Raw genomic sequence first — 21,126 nt, forward strand, 5'->3', positions numbered from 1 at the left:
CAGAAAAGAAAATCCAAGGATAACTTAAAAAAAAATTTCCTTAACTGTACTTTACAATTTCACAAATTAGCTAAGATTTACTGTCAATCATTTGTATGATTTTATGTAAAATTACCCAAACCAAAATTTCAGGAAACTATCAACTCTGTAAGGCTATATACTCTTTACGCCAAGGGACTGTAAAATAAACAAACAAACAAAAAACAATTTTAAGGCAATGAACATGTACATGTATAATTTAATGTTTGATTTAAAAAATGTTCCAGTAGAACCAGTAGCTATTTATACACACCATCTATGTGGTGTGCATATGAGGTACATGTGACTGTCACGTAGTCCGAAGTAATCTGTGCTGTAGCTCTGACTCTTACTACCTACTCGTGGGGCCCTGGAAGACCGCTGTGCAGCAACTATATTCTATGGTATTAGAATAAATAAGATGAAACAATACAAAAGGCTACAGCCAGAGATGACAAGGACATAGAGCACTAAAGAGTTTGAAATTAGTTCAATAGCTTCCACTCACATAGCAGTAAATGCTTATTACTCTAAGAAGTCAGTAAAAACGGCTGGGGGCACCAAAATACTAGAGACAGGAAGATGGTTCCTCAAATTTAAAAATGTATAGATTTTAAAAAAGGGATATATAGATCAGCAAACTTGATTTTGACTGATGGTAAAAGCCCACACCTGTTTATTATGCAGGGAACTGTGAGCCCTCACAGAAAAGGAAAAAACAAACGTAGAAGCCACAGCAAGGCTTCTCCGAGGAAAAGCCATGCCACACTAACCTCACTGTCTTTTCGTGATCAGCTTTAGACTAGCTATTCAGGAGATGCCGTAGATGTAGTAAACCTGGAACTGAGCGAGACATTTCAGTGTCTCTCATGTTACCCCAGTGGACAATATAGCGCAAAATCTACTGAACATTAGTTACGTGGCTCTGCAGCACGTTGAACAGCTCTGAAAGACTATGAAAGGAAGTCGGTCTCTACACAGTGCTTTAGGTTCCAAACTCACTCTGATTCAGTTAAACAGTACATTAAACAAACACATTTTAACCAAAACTTCATACTTTTCAAATTTCCAGCTGACATAGATAATACCTATATATTAGAAGATAATACAAAGATTCAAAAAAGAAAAAAAAATATTAGTGGGCAGAACAGTGGATTAAAATTAATTCAGATGACCTCAATAGAAATAATTTAACCCACATTTAAAAGTATAATTGTAGCTGTAATGGCACGTGGTGGATTTTGACTCAGAAAATGCCAGTGAAATGACGAGAATGTTAACAAAAGCTAACACTATCTTAGTTTGCAATAATAAAATTGCAGCCTTTGGATGACGAACTGAAATCGTGCCACCATTCTAAAAATGCACTGTGTAAGTGGAACACATCTCAACTCACTCACTGTAATAGTTACACAATTATTAAAAACCTGTATTTGTAGCCAAAGCAAAACTTGGAATAGATAAGAACTTTTAGCTTGGAAATGAAATTTTAGGAAGGTCACAATCACAATGGCTGTCTCTAAACATGGGAAGGGCTATCATGTAAAAGTGGGATTTAACTTTATCTAGTTTGATTTTTGTGTTTGACCAGAGGATAAAATCCATTGGTAAGTTGAAGTTTAATAAGGCAGACTTAGTCTGGAATAAAGAATTTACTAATAATGAACCCTCTGCCTAAAAAGTCTATCTTCCTGGTAGCAGGAGGGAAGGAAGGAACTAACGTGTGCAGTGCACTTGCTATGTGCTGGGTACTTTTATTTATTATCTTATACAACATATACAAGAATTTGTGAAACAGGCAATATCGCTCCCATTTCAGAAGAGAAAACAAAGGTTCAGAGATATCATAAAAAATATTTAGGTTCATAAGAATCAGGACATTTTGGCCAAACATGTATAATCTATATCTAAACTTAAAAAAAATAAAAGCATGAACTAAAAGTTTGCAAAGGATTTTGTTTTGTGTTGTTAGTCTTTTGTTCATTCATGCAAATGTCTGAGGTAAAAAGAAGAGAGAGCAGATTTCAATTGTTCTATTTCTAAACATATTCTATTATGAAAAAACTAAATCAAATCAAAACTCTTCCCAACACTTAGTGTTCCATTCTCATCACTTCTGTTCATTATACTGGAGGTTCCAGCAGGCAAGAAAAATAAATAAAAGGCATGTAGGCTGAAAAAGGAGAGGGAAGAATATCTTTACTTGCAAGTGATATGATCATTTATATGGAAAATCCTGTGGGGTCTAAAAATGAGATACCAAAATTAATCCATAAATTTAGCAAGGTTGCAGAATACAAGGTTAATATACAAAAATCAATTGTATTTCTATATATTAGCAATGACCAACTAGAAATCGAAATAAAACTATCATTTATGATAGCATCAAAAATCTGAAACATAGGGATAAATCTGAGATGTGTAAGCCCCGTGCAGTGAAAACTACAAAGCACTGCTGAAGACTTAAATGGACCAGAAAACTCAATATTGTTCAGATATCAGTTCTTCCTGAATTGATCTATATATATATTCAACTAAATCTCAATCAAAATCACAGCAGACAGTTGATTCTAAGATTTATATGAAATGTAAAGAACACAGAATAACCAAAACAACTTTTCAGAAGAACTTAGGGAACTTATATTACTTGATTTCAAGATTGACTATAAAGCTACAGCAATCAAAACAGTATGTCATAAAGTATGGCATAAAGATAGGAAAAGAGACCAATGGTACAGAACGACAGACCAGAAACAGACCCACACATATAGGGTCGATCGTCAAATGTGCTATGGCAATTCCATAAAGAAAGGGTAACCTTTTAAATAAATGGTGCTGGGACAACAGGATTGCCATACACACACAAAAAAATGACCCTTGATCCTTACCTCATACCATATAAAAAATTAACTGAAAATGGATCAAAGGCCTAAATGTAAGTAAGAGTCAAAGCTATAAAACTTCTAGAAGAAAATAAGAGAAAGTCTTAGTGACCTTCGTTTAGCAAAGATTTCTTAAATGTGACCAGTTCTCACTAGTATTTCACAAAAATGAAGTACGTACCACTTCTTGGTCTCTTCACAATGGCTGACTTCCTTGGAAGATTTAACCCTTTAGTGCTAATCACCTGTTCGATGCCCACGGTACTTGGATTTTCCTTCAATCTTGTAGCATTTGGAACAATACCTAGCTCAGGTCTAGGACAGTAATTCCTATGCCAAATGCTATTAACATGAGATGACTTCTGACATGCTTTGTCATTCCAGCTATGACTTCTTGACTGGGCAGGCTAAAATATAAAAGGAAAAGGTGACTTGAAGAAAAATAATTTTATTTCCTTCTGTATCAACATATAAGCAAATAATTAAAAATTACGCTTAAAAAGAACAACTTATTGATAAAATACCGGTCCTCTAATAACAGTTTCTATTTTTCTGGTCCTACACTTCTCCGTTAAATGTATCTTGTATTCCTAGATTTGTTTCTCTTCTAACAAAGCTCAAGTGACCTTGTTAGCTCATTTCTAAGAAATAAAAAATAAATCTTCCTAAGATGAATGATGCAAGAAATGAAACTGCAATGAAGAAATATGGATAGAAAAAAAGCACTTTTAAAATCTGAGCATTATTTCAACACATAGTATTTAATAATCATCTGGCAATGTGCTCTAAATAATCATTTACATACCTTTGACAAAGCACCTGAAAGTTAAAATCACAAAATTATGTATTTAAAGTAGTCAACTACCTCAACTCTAGACATTGACTGAGTTCCATCAAAACAATCTAACTTACAAAATCCTAGTTTCTATGAGACCCAAACTTGGTATCATCTTTAGTGGACAATAGGGAGAAACAAAAGCTACTACTGAGTCTTACATAAAACTTTCTCGGAGAAAGGGCTTATTGCCAGCTAGTACTGGTATATTTGCCACATTTATTTGTTGAATGAATGTCATTTATATCAGGAGTACCCAATCCCCAGGTACCCAGTCCATGGCCTGTTAGGAACCAGGCTGCATAGGAGGTAAGCAGCGAAGGAGCGAGTGAAGCTTCATCTGTATTTGCAGCTGCTCCCCAGCACCAGCATCACCGCCTCAGCTCCACCTCAGATCACCAGGCATTAGATTCTCATGGGAGCACCAGTCCCTGGTGCCAAAAAGGTTGGGGATGGCTGAGTTACATTCTTTCATTCTCATAACTTGAAAAATAATCTGGCTTGCTTTCATTGCTAAGTCCTTTTGCTACTTTTAGTTGTCTTCTGGTTGATACTTTTTTCTTTTTCATAGCTTCCAGTCCAGTCCAGGCCTTTTTACCCTTGCTCACTAATTCAGTCCTTTACTAAGCATTTATTAAGCACTACAGTAGGTTAGCTAGTGTTCTGAAGTACAAAAGCAAAATAATCCTTGCCTGTAAGGATTTAGCAATAAAAGGTCATAGAACCCTGCTTTATGAAGACTGCATTCTTTTGGGAATAATAATAAACTAGAGACATAAATTATATGGTAGTAAGTGCTAAAAAGAAAAATGTTATTGAGAAAAGCTGATAAAGAATGAAGAATGTTTTTGACTGTGGCTAGATTTAAGGTTATAGGAAGTCATTTATGTAGAGACTCAAGGGACATTCAGAATTATAGAGCTGGTACAGAGACTAGAGGTTGTATGAGAATAAATATAAGAAAAGAACAGTCGGAATGAAAATATGAACAGAAAAGAGAATGGAGAGAAAGCACCGTAAGGGATGTACACAACTGGGAAAAAGCAGAAGAGAAAAGGAGAGGGCTCAGACACAAAAGAGGTGCTCGTTGCTAAGCTGTGAATGAGTGAAAAACCAGCCTGTACTCCCACAGGCAGTGTTTCTAGGTTTGAGTCTTCGACAACACCAAAAGCCAGAGGCTGAACAGGGTAAGATGAGAAAAAAGGCATCAAAGGAAATGTTCAATTCTCAAGGTCTGATAATACACAATATGGTTATCTTTTAGTTTAAGAAACTTAACCAATATACCTATGTTATAAAAGACATAATTTCTCTAGCATCAAGTTGTTTACAATTAAAAATCTGTATAATGCCTAGATATAGAAATGCTTAAAAGATGTTTATTAAACAAAGATTTGCCTTTGGTCATAATTCCTGAGACATAACCAAAATGTGCTCTTTTAGAAAGAAATCAATAAAACGTTACCGCAGCAGTGTCTGGATTATAGTCATCTATCTGTTCAAAAGTATTTATATCTTTATTTCCAAGTGCTATTTGAAGAGCTATAGAATCATCAACATATCTACGTTGGTAAGATTAAGGAAAAAGGCTTTTATTAACAAACAAATGATACTATATTAAGACAGAAGAGTGTATCCTATTGCCCCCCAAAATTTTCAGGTTTAGGACTTCAACGGACCCTGCTTACTTCTACATTCAGCATTACTGAAACCATAAGCATATTTACTCATCTTTGTCACTGCAAGAGTTGGCTGTTTACTGAAGTAAATACCCAAGTCATCATTTACTCCCTTTTAAGGAAGATGGAGAGGAAATCCTGGCCACCAGCTGAGTGACTCTGGGCCATGCATCGCCCTGAGCGTGTGTGGCGGTGGTGGTGGCTGTAGGAAGAGCATCCTAAGCTGGAGCACTGTGCCCAGGATGCTTCTCTTAATAAATCGAGCGTGCTTGCCGTGAGTGTCTCTCAAGTTCCACCCCTGGAATACATACCTTAAGGGACTGACGCTGGACGTGTTTCTGTCAAGTCAATCTAAGTAATTAGCAAGTTATAATGAATGAGCCTCAGATTTATAAACAAAAAAAGGTGCTCTAAATTTTCACTAGCATGGTAATTAAAAATAACAAAACACAGATTTCATTATAAAGAAAGCAAAGAACAATTTGCAAGCTTTTTACAGAATGTCCCACTAAAAAAAGCAACATAAATATACGGAAGAAGTGCGAAATTCTACCATTCTGGTTCAGAAAGGATACTGCCCAGCATAGCTTAGTGTTTCAGGATCAATATTGGCTTCATAGGCATTCAGAGGGATGAGTTTCCTTCTGATGGGATCAAAAACTAGCTGATAAAGGAAGGTATTGTTGGCCTGAATAAATCCCTTGATGTAATCTTCTGGTACTGTTATATTCATCCTGAGATAATGTCCGATTTTCTTGATAACCTAATGATGGACGTAAAAATATTTACAAGTTATCTATAAATAAAGAATAGGGAGTGTATTATCCCCAAAATCAGTCGGTTTACATTGGAGGAGGATGGAGAAAAACAAAAAAAGCAATTACTTTTATCTACATGAAAAACCTGTACCAGCAAGCAAACGCAGCCATGTCATATCACTTAAAATTCTAAGTCTCTGTAACAGTATTTTCTTTGGTTTTTCTATTACTAATCCAAAGAATGAAAAATTCAGTTACACATCAAGTTGATATTCCTTGGTGTAACTTTAAGATATATTCTTTACCCTCAAAGTTCCTTTCATTCAGAAAGCAAAAAACGAACAACATACAAAACATGAGAATTAAAAAAACCCAAGTATTCTTACATCGTATTTTTAAAAAACAAGACATTCTAACTCCTGTTAGTCATGGAGGATTAGAGCTGGAAGTGGTTTTAAATATTTTATACCAAACTCACAGACGAAGAAGGAAGACCCAGAGAACTGGTGATCCTGGAGTCACAGGCTAGTTAGGACACGCTGCTCCCGCTGCCACCATGTCCCCCTCCAGAGAGCCTCCCTCCACGCTTAATCCTGAGGACCCACACTCCGCGCTCTCGGAAACAGAAAATGGGAACCCTGCTCTACAAACTCAGAGGGCTTCGGAGAACCACCCGAAGGGGAATGTAAGCTCCTTTAATGGATGCTGATTTTTTTAAGGTAAAGACTTCAGAGAAATTATAGAGCAGCGACGTAAGGTATCTCTGAATTTTCCAGAGGATCCAAGACACACGATATTGCATTAGATTGCATGAGGAAGTAGATATGAGAATCCAGCTGTCCTCTATGAAGCCACAGTAAAGAGATTCACATAAAAATATGCTATTTATGTTAACATGCAATGTACTTATTAATTTTAGGTGAATTAATAAATATTTTAATTTTTGTTTTAATTTCTATAATTCATATAAACAGGACAGAAATCAAAAGATGGTACACTGTAATCCATTTCCCATTTAGAAAAAGAAGTGCAGCTCGCTGCCGGCATCAATTTAATTTTAAATAAACATGCTCTTTGAGGCTGAAACAAATCTGACTGGTTTGCAATGTGAGAATAAAATATAAAAACTGTTCTTGGAGTTATTTCTAAACAGAACTTGTCTCTAATCCTAATGTCACAGAAATCAGATTCCTCAAATGAATCTTTGGCTAACAACTATTCGATAATGATGTTAACATCACACGTAGGAATGCTATGTTTTCTAAGATTTGACATTTCCAGTAATTGAGAATTACTATATTTTGTAAATGGAAATACCACTACTAAAAACAGAATGCTATACATAGAATGATGCCATTTGTTTCCAAAGACTATCAACATACTAGAGTGATGCAAAAATATAATAAAAGTGAGATATTTCATGGCAAACTTTGGGGGTAAAGCTAGGACTGTAATCTGTTAGTTATCTTGGGGTAAACATTGCAGCCACAAGCCCAAGTATTGTCGGGGCAAAAGGGAAATGGGTTAACATTAATTCTATCCTAGAATATTTTAAACAGCTTTTAAATCTCTTCATAATACTTTTCATTTAAAAAATCACTACTATTTGGAGCCACTGGTCAGATGGCACAGAAGGTGGATGCTGTACACGCTTCCTCTCGCAATCACACCAAAATTATAACGAAACCACAGAGCAACCATCACTGGAGTCCCCTGAGGTCTGGCTGAACAGCAGCCCTACAACTAGGGACAAACGTAAGAGGTCACCTCAAAACTGGCAGGAGGGGCGAAGACACAAAATGGCCCAGTCCCCAAACAGCATGTGGTGACTGAGCCTCGAGAGGGTTATCTTGGCTGAAGAGCCTCCTCTCCTACCTGAGAAGCAAGGAGTCCCAGGGTTCTAGTGCTGGAAAGGTAAGCCCCGACAACCTCTGGCTGTGAAAACCAGCAGGGATTGTGTCTGAGATGGAGGGCTGTGAGAGTTGCAGACTTTCCTTTTAAAGGGCCTGCTCTGACTTACTTGCTGATGGACTCACTTGCTCTAAGCTCCAATGCTGGGGCAGCTGATAGAGAAGTGCCAGGGACGTATGGGGAGACATTGAGTTGTTGGGCTTCAGAGCAGGGTGGAGGGACGGCTTTCTCACAGAAAGAAGTGCTGGCAGAGGGCACTGTTCCTTGGTTGAGCCCTCCCCACTCCCAGTGCGCAGATGCAGATGGGTGCCATATCTGGGTCTCCATCGACCTAGATAACACTGGTTACCCACCCAGGTGATTCTGAGACCCCGCTCCACCCAACGTGCAGGGCCATTCAAGCTGCCTTTTAGAGGTTGGCAATTTAGAGGATGGGGTAGAAGAAGACACCCAATCAGAACAGCAAAAAGAAAACAGAATCCAAAAAAATGAAGATGGTTTAAGGCGCCTATGGGACAACATCAAGCTACCAACGTTTGCATCATAGTAGTAACAGAAGGAGAGAGAGAGAGCAAGGAATTGAAAACTTATCTGAAGAAATAATGACTGAAAACTTCCCTAACTTGATAAAGGAAATAGACATACAAGCCCAGGAAGCTCAGAGATTCCCAAAAAAGATGAACAGGCCCACACCAAGACACATCATAATTAAAATGCCAAAGGTTAAATACAAAGACAGAATTTTAAATGCAGCAAGAGAAAAGTAGTTAGTTGCCTACAAGGGAGCTCCCATAAGACTGGTAGCCAATTTCTCAACAGAAACCTTGCAGGCCAGAAGAAGCTGGCACAAAATATTCAAAGCGACGAAAAGCCAGGACCTACAACCAAGATTACTCTACCCAGCAACGTTATCATTTAGAATCAAAGGACAGATAAAGAGCTTCCCAGATAAGAAAAAACTAAAGGAGTTCATCGCCATCGAGCCAGTATTATAGGAAATGTTAGACGGATTTAAGAAAAAAAAAAAGTATGTATCAAAAATATGAATAAAGTGACAATAACTACATATCTATCAACAAGTACTTCAAATGAAAAAGAATTAAATGCTCCAATCAAAAGATAGGGTGGCTAAATGGATAAGAAAACAAGACTCTTTCATAGGCTGCCTACAAGAGACACGCTTCAGATTAAAAGACACACACAGACTAAAAGTAAAGGAATGGGAAAAGATATTTTATAACGGACCTAGAGGGTACTGTGCTGACTGGAGTATGTCAGATAAAAGAAAGAAATGACAATATGATTTCATGCACATGTGTAACCTAAAGAATGAAATAAACAGAAAACGGACAAACTCACAGATACAGAGAATATTTTGAGGGTTATCAGATGAGAGAAGTTGGGGGGTAGTTAAAAAGGGAGAAGGGATTAAGAAGTAGAAATCGGTAGTTACAAAAACGGTCATGGAGATACAAAGTATAGCATAAGAAATACAGTCAATAATATTGTAATAACTATGTATGGTGTCAGAGGGCTACTAGATTTATTAGGGTGATCACTTTGTCAGTTATATTGATGTCTAATCACTATGTTGTACACCTGAAACTAATATAGCTGTATGCCAACTATAATTGAAAAGTAAAAAACATTATTAAAAAATAATAAAATTAAAAAAGCAATTTAAGAAATCATTACTATTCGTTTGTCAATTGCTGAGAAGATGGTTCACCAATTGCCAAAAGCAGTTTTAGTATTTTAGTCATTTTCTCCTTTTGGTGACACATTATTGGCTACTGACATAATGGGATATTTAAAATCTATATTCTGAATGTCTTTTCTATTATTTAAGAAGTGTTTCAGAAACCGAATAAGACACTTGGTAAGGCACTCTTACCTTGACAATATCTGGATTATTGGCTAGTCTTAGTACTTTGCAGGCCTTTGCTAATCCAATCCCACGCAGTGACGAGAGATAGTCACAGCCTGAAAGAATGCACATGTAACGGAACTTCTCTTCTGTGAACACATCCCCAAGCTGCCTGCACATTCCCAGCCGAGCCTGATCAATTTCCAGTCCATTTCCAAACTGGTCCATTTTTAAAATCACCTTCAAAAAGAAGGGAAATTGTTAATACCGATGAGGGTCATTTTTATTTTTCATTATCTAATTCATTGTAACATTTTGAAGAAATCCTTCTTGTTCTTCATCATGACAGTGAGAGAGAGGCTCGTGTTAAATTTGGAAGAAAATGAAACTGAGGATAGGCTGTGACTCGGACATGAGGAATACGTTTTCTGCATCTCTTCCTGCTTACGCCACAGGGTCGTCATGGTGATCCAACAGCAATTCATACAGAGAGCATTTCCCCTTACTTCCCACTGTGACTCTTTTTTTTCAAAAGTAACCCTTTTTCTCATTCCTAAAGTATTACATGTTCATTGTAGAAATTTTGGAAAACACAGAAATTCATAAATAATAAACAAAACAAGTTTCCGAAATCTCTCATCTTTCACTGTTACCCAGCATTAACCTTTGACATAGATCCTTCTAGTCACCTATGACATATATAATATAAATAACATAGATATTAACAAAAATGACATCACTCTATACTTTTGTATCTTAACTTTCCCCTTAATATGTCATAAAATTTTCCATTAATTTTATACATAATTCTAAATAACTGCAGAGTATCCCATTAGTAGATAATTTACCCAACCTAACTGAAAAATATAAAGCATATAAGTTACCATTATTAAAACATAAGACCCATAAGTCTACATTCTACCAAAGAATTTGACCAAAACAACAACAAAATGCTCTAACCTTAAGGGCTTACTCTGAAAAAGCACCCGGATGATACAAATGTCAAGCAGCAAAACACTTCATTTAAAATAATTATTAGCACTGTAAGTAGATATTAATTGCAGATATTAAATATTACTGGAGAGGAAAAAGTTTAGCCTCTTGATTTACATGATTTAAGTACCTTTTTACAGCCGAAAGCGAGCAGATCAGAGTCCTCTGTAATTATAGCTTGTACAATACCAGCTTTATTAAGATAGGCCAACTGTGCATCCGCTTCGTAAGGTGCCACGAGACAATCTACTCCCTGAGACCGAGCAGCCTGTGAGAGACCATCACAGTCAATCTACAGAACAGCGTCTGGAAAGAACTAAACAACCTCCCGTTTCAAATCCATTTTATTAACAGCCTCATCATGCACGCGCTAATATTATTTTTCAAAAATCATTTCTTTTGAAGTATGTTTTTCTACTTTTAGTCTTAGCGTATATTGAACAAATCAATATAGCCACCAAGAGGTTTCTTTTTAAAAAATCAATTTATAAATGTGGAGAAAAGAAATACTGCTATACATTTGGGGGAGGGAGGCAAAAAACTACAAACTACAAAAGTTAATTATTTCAAGTTATAGAAAGTTTCTACCTTAAGGATGGCTATGTTCTAAAAGTATACAAGACATGTGTTTGGAGCTTTGAATATATTTTCCCCACAAAGTAACAGGTTCTCTTGTCAAATTACAAAAGTCTATCTGACAGTGAACTGATAAACTACAGAATCTAATCACTATATTTATCCTCCCATTTGTTTATTGAAATGGGGAAGTGAGCGCGGGGATTGTGGGCACGTGGACACTAACATTCACAGTGACAAAAAAGCAGCTTCTGAGCGGAGTAGATCAAGCAGCCTAGACACCTACAGAGCTCCTGAGTCCCCAGGCTGCTTCCTCAGACCTCTGACAGTTGTCCGAGGGGGCAGGCTGGGTGAGTGGTGAAGACTACATGAGTGGGGTAGGAGTGAACCCCAGGAATGCATCCCTTCTAGCTCTACGGACAGGATAGCATGCTGATGGAGTTTATCTAAATGAGTTATCTAAAAAGGGGGAGCTTTGCTTATTCCTTAGGCTTTCTCCCTTGGAAACTGCTGAACTCCTCTATCTAAAGATAATGTTCCCTCTTCCTCTGCCATCTGCCCTCTCCTGGAGGTTTGGTCTACGATCATTTCCCCCCTTCATTCTCTCTCATTAATAAACAAGTTACAACCAGCTTAAATGACCTTATCCATCTGCTGCTCTGGCTGTATTCCTCGTCCAGCTTACCGTACCTTAATCACTCGGTGGGCCATAGCGTGCGTGATGTTGATGGAACGGGCGAAACACTCTCTGGCCTCTGAGACCTTCCCCTCACGGAGAAGCTGCTTGCCTTTAAGAAGATTGGCTTGTCGTCTTCTGCAAAGGAAAAAAATTAAGAGGCTGACTGGAGAAATTGTAATAAAACTATAATTCAAGAAATTTTCCTAGAATAAAGAAAAGTTTGACTCATTTGAAAGTGCAAGAATAATAAAGCTGGTATTGCACAAGCTACGACTACAGAGGACTCTGATCTCCTTTCTATGAGCTGCTCTGAAATCTAATAGACAATAAACCTCAGAAAAAACAAAATTACATGAGAGGCACTGGTATAAAGACTGTTAGTAATCATGAAACAGATGATAATTTGTAGAACGAAGACTAAATAAGGGTTAAACAGGGAGAGAGCAATAGCTATGCTCTGATGGTTTAGCACCACTATTTTTTAAATGGGGACAGAGAGAGCATATGCTAAAGAAAAAGAATGAAATTTTAACTATTTGCAATAATCGTATCGGTAGTGGTAGTATTAGTATTTAATTTTGAATCCACTGTTGAATATAATGCGGGAGAAAATAAATGAGTACAGTAGTCCCCCCTTATCCCCAGTTTCGTTTTTCACAGTTTCAGTTACCCATATTCAAATGTGGATCCAAAATATTAAATAGACAATTCCAGAAATAATTCACAGGTTTTAAATTGTGCGCCTTTCTGAGTAGCATAATGAAATCTCGATGCCGTTCTGCTCCTTCCTGCCCAGGACATGAATCATCCCTTTGTCTAGTGTCTCCACTTCACTTCATCTCATCACTTGGGCACTGTGTCATCTCACATCACAAGAAGGATTAGAGTACACTGAGCTATTTTGAGAGAGACAGACCACATTAACATAACTTTTATTATAGTATGTTGCTATGATTGTTACGTTTCATTAATAGTTACTGCTGTTAACTTCTCACTGTGCCTAATTTATGAATTAAACTTTATCGTAGGTATGTGTGTATGAGAACAAACAGTATAACAGGACTCAGTTCTCTCCGGGGTTTCAGGCATCCACTGGGGATCTTGGAATGTATCCCTCGTGGATAACAGGGGAACTACTCTAATTAAAAGATACTCTAACTTTATCATGCCCTATACACTTAAAAACAAGGAATCTCTGGAAGGAAGGAGGGAGATACAGATGAAATACAGAAATTAAGTAAAAATCCTGTACCCTGAATTTGAATTGGAAGTTATCGGTCTAAACTCACGAGGTTTTTTTAAGCATGTATATATACGCACACAAATCCCCTAGTTCTACTTTTAGACTGGGCTCCACAGATGAGAAGACTTCGTAGAAAAGGATTATAAAGGCCCCTCCCAGAGGAAGCTGATCTCACAGAGAGAAGACAGAAAGAGCACTCACGCAAGATTCACACAGTAGAAACCCTCTTTAGCCATTCTTGAGATTAGCAAGAGGAAAATCTGTCACTGTCTGTGACTAGAATTAAGAACATGATGGGGGATGCCCAGGTGGGGTGTCGTTGGAATCAGTCCCTTAGCCATACTGGTTTAGGGTTGTCACCAATCCTTTTAGAACTAAACCGGAACTAATCAACATTTCATCAAAAGTATATTTAGTAAACTATGTTATTCATACTGGGTCTCGGTCTCAGTTAATTTTTTCTTTTTTTAATTAAATTTATTGTGGTGACATTGGTTAATAAAATTATATAAGTTTCAAGTATACAATTCAATAATGAGAAATATGTACATATGTTCACCGCCCTGTTAATCTTTTAATAAGCTTTATGAAGTTTTGACTTGAAGAATCAGACCCTCTAGGTACAGCTAGACTGAAAAACCTAGGCCTGAAGAACCCTCTGAGGCTGGGCCAGAAGCACCTCTTACAAAATGCTCGCACAGCGAGGCTTACTTCTCTTTGGGTGTAATTCACACTGCCTTTCACAGCTATGCCCACTGGTCTTTCCTATGCAATACAATGACTCCTGGATCTAAAAGCTAATATAGGGGGAAAAAAGAAGAGATGAATGTGGTGGAATAGTGGTTTCATTAAACACAGAATGTCTTTCTAAAGTCCATTATTGTAAAATGACTAGATTCTATTAAGTTAAACATGAATGATAAAATTTCTAGTATAACTATCGAAAGAACAGAAATAGAATGCATCACTTTTCAACTAGATACAAGAGACAATATAAAAAGGGTGGAAAAAAACAATCAATCTAGTAGTGAAGCAAGGTAGGAGTTACCCCCCCCCCAAAAAAAAAGAAAAAGAAAGGTGAAATAAATATAAAATATCAAGAGAAATAATAAGTCAAAATATATTAGTAACTAATGATCATTGTAAAATGAATAAAATTTTCTATTGAAAAGATTATTAAAATGGCTAAGATTGACAGAATGGATAAAAACAAATACAGTGATGTATTCTTTATAAGAGACAAACATAAAAACCAATGACAGTTAACGCTGAAGGTTAACAGAAAGATGCTAAGAATAAACACAAGAGAGTTATTATGAATATGCTAATATCAGACAGAACAGTTTTCAGAAAAAAGCATAAACAGAGTCACTATATATTGTTTCATTTCACTACAAAAATGTAAGATTCTAAACCTGAATGTAACCAATAAAATAGCTTCAAAATAAAGCAAAAAATTGACATAACTGTAAGGTAATTAACAAACCCACTATCAGTGAAATTTTAACATACTTTCTTCAGTAATTGATGAATTAAAAAGACACACATAAAAATATAAAAATAAAAAGCCAGTAAAGATATGGAATTTTTTTTTTTTATTATTATTTATGCCTACAGCCCCTGGTCTTCCTAGGTGGTCTCCCATCCAAGTATTAACCAGGCCCGACCCTGCTCAGCTTCCGAGATCAGACACTGGGCTTGTTCAGGGTAGCATGGCCAGAGACCATGGACCGTGGCTCCACTGGGGTGCAAACCCAGGACTTTCTGTATGTAAAGCAAATGTGCTAATCACTACACTATGGAACCACGTCTAGATGTGGGAAATTTGAACACCACAATCAATAAGCTTAATTTACTAGACAGACGAAATCTTTCACTCAATAACTGGACAACGCACATTCCTTTCTGGCATGCATGGAACATGTAAGGAAATTTATTCATGTACGAGGGTATAAACAATCTCAACAAACTAAAATGAAAATATTTGGTATTATACAGACCACAGCATCAGACCTTAATGCAATTAAGTCAGATTAATCAGAGGCAACTTACTCTCTTCTAGACTTCTCCACTTCCTTTTTAGAAGGTAAAGTGCATCCGTCAAATACAAGAATAGGCTTGATCCCGTGAGACAGTAACATATTTACAAATTTCATACAAAATCCTACATACCTATGACAATAAAGAAAACATATTTAAGTGTTTTGCATCTTGTAAGATAATACTTTTGCTCTTTTTAAAAACAGGTGAAACAGATTATGAAAAGAGGTTGTTTTTTAAGTAAATGTTTTTATAGGAAATGGAAACTAACTGGGACTTGGGTTCAAACCCTGCCTTGGACCCTAATGGACTATATGACATTCAGTGAATTACCTGACCCTCCAAGCCTTGCTTTCTTCATCTGTAAATTTAAAGGCTTTATGGTTCCAAATCTTGCCTTTTCTCCCCATTTTTTTGCTTGGAAAAATTTCAAATCTATTGAATAGATGAAAGAATAGTACAATACATACCTGATTCCTCCAACAATACCATTATCACACCCAAGACATCTAATATATAGCCCATATTAAAATCTGCCCAATTGTCCTAATGTTTCTTATGATCAGCGGTATCCCGGTAAACGTTCAACAACCAGTTCTAGGGGGAAAGGGACCTGACCTATAGCACCCGTCAACGTCCTTGACGTGAATATTCTGCAGTGATGGATACACTACTGACGTGGGCTCGCTGAACTAGGAGACAGTGTATAGTAAACACGCACCTGTCGGCTCCAACACAGCACTGCTGTGACTATCCCCCCACCCCTGTGCCGGAGTCAAACAAGGGTCACATACTGAATTTAGGTTTTTATTTTGGCAAATCAAATAACAAACGGAATTACAACTCTCATGATTTCATTAAAAAAAGAGATTTTAACTCAAAATAGGAACAGAAAGGCGTGATCTTAAAAGGTAATCATTAAAATCAAGTATATTCATCTTAATGAAAGATTCACTACACTGCCCTTATTATTTTTTTATTGTAAACCAGTGACAATGGGCCTACTGGTTTATAGAACAGTCATTGTGACCAATGATTAAATACCATGTAAAAATAGGAGAAAGCAAATATAAAATTGTAATGAATTTTAAAGAAAAAATTTTTTTAATAAACTAGACAAAATAAAAACAGATACCTGGTGCCTTCATTTCATATATTTCAGACATCTTTCCAGCTCAGCACATATAGATCTACCTTATTCTTTATAATGGTCATAAAGGTTTGTCATAGGCTTATCCTAATTTTCTGATCTTTTCTGGTTAATATTCCCATACAAAGGTAGATAAGGAAAGGAAAATAAACTCTATCAAATGTGACTTATTAGTTGCCATAGGAAAAAAAATAAAATACACAATACTTTGTTGAAAGTACTGAAACTTTTTAGTTCAATAAACAGTTGCTGAATGCCAGCTACACGGCGGGTCCTACAGAGTCTCTGACATCTCTAACGATAAAGGATATTCCCTGTACTTTGGATAACTCTTCCAAAGGCAAAAAATCTTAGAATCCTCAAGAACTACAAGAAACAAGAGATACAGTTCCCCGCCTCCTTATTCAAAGAAACACTGAAGATGGCAATGAAAAACCTGTAGTTTTCAAATCCACTGAAACTGCTCAAATTTAGTGGTAGAAAAGAAAATACTTTCAAAAAATGATCACAGCAGTTGGAGTGGCAGAAATGCCCAGGATCCTTCAGATCTCACATGGACTGTCACAGGCCACTTCTGGTCAAATTAATTCGATAGTCCTGAAAGCCCCAAACATTCATCATCTGATAATGACTTTCTTCCCTTTCTTCTAGGAAATAAACGGGATTTACACATTTTACCAATTGTCTATTGTGCTTAAGTAATATATTGCAAAAAAAGAAAATATGTAATTAGTGTCCAAATCCCTGTGGCAGTCTCTGTCTAGAGACTGCATTCATTTCTCTAATGTTTCAATTTGAAAAATAAAGAGGACATCAGTCCTGCCTCAAATGAGGTCACAGGGTTATGACTGGATGTCAACATGGCCCACCATTTTTGGCCCACATTGAAGTAAAAAGGGGTCAGAATACCTTGTCCCTTTGCTTTGCTAACAGGGCTTAGCAGTGTGTTGTCTGTAGCCAAGAAAGTAGGAGTCTGAAATCATGGATTTCCAGAATACTGTTAAAAAGTTTATCTTAGCCACAGAATAAAGGAGGGACAGATATACCTGCTGGTCACAGACCTATAGGTCTTTGTCCATCAGTATGCTGATACTCCGGCTTATTCAAAATAAAAACTAGGCCTGATCACACTAAAAAGTCATTCTTGATTTGGCAATGTTCTAAAACACACTCTCACTTCTTGATAAACCTCGTATTGAATGAAAATGACCCTTTTCTGAAAATAAGGTATTACAAGTCTCACTCTTAATTGGCAATGAATACAAGGTCCAAACTTACTTATCGGTAGGTTCACCTTTGGCTAGTTGTTCGGCACAAGCAACAGCTCCTTTGTGAAGCCAGCAATACGTGTCCACGGCTACTACCTGCCCCTTATACTTCCTCACGTGGACGGGTTCAGAAGCTTCTTTGATAAATTGCAGTAATCCGTGTATCCCCATTGTGCCAAGTTAACTACATGATATGAGAGGAGAAAGGAAAAATAGCAATATTTAAAGCAAAATATATTTACTCAAAAGTTTTAGAAAAATAATTTTTAAAAAAGCTTGGAAACTGATATAGTATCTGTTACTGTTTAGATATTTTAGAATCAATGCTCTTCAATATTTTAACTGGGCTCCTCTGTCAAATAATTCCAGTCTAGAATTTTTATAATAACCCCTAATCCTATCTCTAATGTCACTTATTTTCCTTAATGTTTATTCTTTCCCAAGTACTCTCCCACTTGGAATCATGTGTGCTCCAAGCCCTCAAAAGAGTACTAGGAACACAGAGGTGCTAAAAAATTATGAGCCTCTCTTCTCTACAAAATTGTGCATGGTATGGCATCACATTCCCTCTAAACAGGCATTATAAGAACCAATATGCAAATCAATGTAGGAGTGGAAACTCAAAACTTTGTAGGAAGGTAGGCAATTCAACTGAAAAATAGAATAAATGCTTCAGAACAAATGCTTTAACTTCTCACCCACTTCCGTCCAGGTTGCAACCCCTAAGCCCTTTCTGTATAGAAATTGTGGCGCTGTCACAGTCCTTCCCCAAGCAACCACTCCCCCCAACTACCCACAAGGAAAAGTGAAAGACAGCAGTGGGCCCTGTGCAGTTGCCTGGCATTTCGTAACAAATCTCTCCCACCAAACATTAAGTTTGGGAAAAAGGGAAGAAAGGAAGCCCAGGAGCAGAGGTCAACCTCACCCGTTGAGCAAGCTCTGATGTTCTAGTCCAGCAGTTGTCGAATTTCAGCAGTTCGCAGGTTCAACTCCACTTCTACATACCGTAATTTACTAGCTGTGGAGCTTGGTGGAGGATTCTGAATTTTAAACACGGCAGGTACTTTGGATGCAGGTGGTCCCCAAGCCACAGTATGAGAACAATTAGTCTCTTAAAGAGTTTCTTTTCACACTGAGGAAAACTGACATAGTATACATTTCAGGAAACATGTTTCTTCTAAGCTAGGTAAATATCCTCGAATAAATAGTTCCTCGTGAGCACAGTAAGAATGACTGAGTGCCACGTGGCACACAGCATCTCAAGGAGACCGCCTGAGGCAACAACTTCATTACCCTCCCTCCCTATTCCTCCATCTCATGCGGGTGTGCAGGAGCGAGGAGCGGCCCGCAAGCCCATTCCAGAAGACACGTTTCCTTTGGCCTGTATTAAAAAAAAAAAAAAATTTACTTGTCAACATTTAAAAGCTTGGAGACTGAATGTAAAAACTGCACTGATAGCTTCTGCAGTGAAATAAGAGGGGTCCGACAACCGGATGCCAGGTCCGGCCAGAAAACGTCTGCAAGGAGCACAGACTTTCCCGCGGTTCACGGACTGCAGCCCTAGCCTGGCCAACTACGTTCCCTCGGGACCAAACACACTCCCACACCACTGACTCCACTCGGGCAGCGCCCCCGCCACGTTCCTCGGGACTCTGCTGCAGGGTGTGGAAGACCACGTCAGACCCTCTCCTTCCCTTCCTGAGACCCGGAATCCCGAGCCCGGAACGGGAGTACGCACAGATCGACCCCGCGGGGACCGGCAGGAACTCACCCAGTCTCCGCGCGGCCTGCTCCGCTCACTTTTCGGGAAGGGCAGCCTGGTGGGGGCTCCGAAACCCGTCTCCAACGCCCTCGACTCTCATGGGGAAGCGGGAGCAGCGGAACTTAGAGCGCTCGAAGGGACACACCTTTCAATTTGCGCGGGATGGCCCGCAGCCCGCCCAGCGGAAGTGACGTCAGAGTGCCGCTCCGCGACGCCGGCTCCGCTTCCGGCGGCCTCTCCGAGCATCAGCCTCGGCGGATGCGACTGCGGCCCACACTGCCCTGCGACTCCGAGCGCGGCTGCCCGCCGCAACCTCTTGCGGCCTTTTGAAGGGGCGCGGGGAGCTGGAACTGATGGCCCAATAGGAACGGCAGCCGGGAAGTTGAGCATTTTCTCTTTCACCGGGGCTGCTGGGAGTTGTAGTTCTTACCTGACTGCAGCCTCAGTTCCGAGCTGCTGAAGTTCAAAGGGCGCCGCCGCCTGAATGTGTTGAAGTTTTTAAAACCTAAAAAAGGACTGCAGGGAAACGAGAGATTCAGCTTGAGTTACAGTATTCTTTGGACCCTTCCAGTAGACTTTGGGAAAGGAAAGAGAGGGCGATTAGTAAATAATCTGGGAAGTGACAAAGATTCTCTCCTTGACCGATCTCTAGCCAGGCTCCTCTGAGCCCTCTTCTCAACTAAGCTTGAACCTTGGCCTACAAAGAAAGACTTGAATGAACGCTAACACAGCTCCAGGCCACAGCCCCATGGGGCCACTCCAGCCCCGCTTAAAGTGCCTTTCTGAGAAAAGGTTGCCAAAAGAATTCCCAGCCAACATCTGAAGTTAGGGCCCGTCTCCCAGCTTCTGCAGGAGCGTAGGAGCCTAAGTCCCATAAGCACCGCTTAGCAGTAGCAGGAGAATTTTACTAGGTCTTACTTCCCAATTTTGGTAACCTTTCACTTCCTTGACTCTACTGAACCCCATTCACACCTGCTTCCCATTCCCGCATTTTCTCTGTAAACCACACAGTCATCTGTGCAAATCGTGTTGAGTTAAGCTTGTGCTGGACTCGTTCTTTTATAATAGAATTACTGACTAAAATCTGTCCTCGCCACTTTACCTAGTGTCCAGCTTTGTGGTCTTAGGAAGAAACTCAGACATTAAGAAGGTGCCCATTGCAGCCACATTTGAGTCCATCATGAAACTAACATAAGAGGGATGCACTACAATTTGTCTGTCAAGGTTCCGGAATGGATTCTCGGCTGCAGTGTTTGAAGTTTGAAGATTGAACCGAAAAAAGAAAACAGTTAAAAGGAATTTCACGGAACAAAAAGATTTTACTCTTTGGGAGGATAAAGCCATTTGAATCAATTCATGTTGTAATTTACTATATGCCTTCACTACAGTACCTGTAGGTACTAGGTGGTATGGGGAACACAAAGAAATGATTCCTGTCTCCAAGCAATTTTGGATCTAGTTCTGC

General features: G+C 38.4%; 1 protein-coding gene across 6 annotated transcripts in view; it reads right to left on the reverse strand.

Annotated features, from left to right (window-relative positions):
• Nucleotides 1-19,868, reverse strand: part of EXO1 (exonuclease 1) — a 39,605-nt gene extending 19,737 nt beyond the window's left edge. The window contains exons 1-11 of one of the 6 annotated variants that reach the window (XM_023523205.1): nt 19,671-19,868; nt 18,825-19,280; nt 17,910-18,083; nt 15,815-15,916; nt 15,494-15,613; nt 12,210-12,333; nt 11,074-11,211; nt 9,978-10,190; nt 5,990-6,177; nt 5,201-5,297; nt 3,082-3,307 (exon numbers count right to left, since the gene is read on the reverse strand). In XM_023523205.1, the coding sequence (XP_023378973.1) occupies nt 3,082-3,307; nt 5,201-5,297; nt 5,990-6,177; nt 9,978-10,190; nt 11,074-11,211; nt 12,210-12,333; nt 15,494-15,613; nt 15,815-15,916; nt 17,910-18,070 (1,369 nt within the window). In that variant the 5' untranslated portion in view covers nt 18,071-18,083; nt 18,825-19,280; nt 19,671-19,868. Of the gene's footprint in view, nt 1-3,081; nt 3,308-5,200; nt 5,298-5,989; nt 6,178-9,977; nt 10,191-11,073; nt 11,212-12,209; nt 12,334-15,493; nt 15,614-15,814; nt 15,917-17,909; nt 18,084-18,824; nt 19,281-19,670 lie in introns of those variants that run through there. The other 5 variants (XM_023523204.1, XM_023523206.1, XM_011380000.2 and 2 more) reach the window with 5 other exon arrangements.
• Between the last annotated feature and the right edge of the window lie 1,258 nt (nt 19,869-21,126).

The sequence above is a fragment of the Pteropus vampyrus genome, unplaced genomic scaffold (assembly GCF_000151845.1).
Source record: "Pteropus vampyrus isolate Shadow unplaced genomic scaffold, Pvam_2.0 Scaffold383, whole genome shotgun sequence".
Lineage (NCBI taxonomy): Eukaryota > Metazoa > Chordata > Mammalia > Chiroptera > Pteropodidae > Pteropus > Pteropus vampyrus.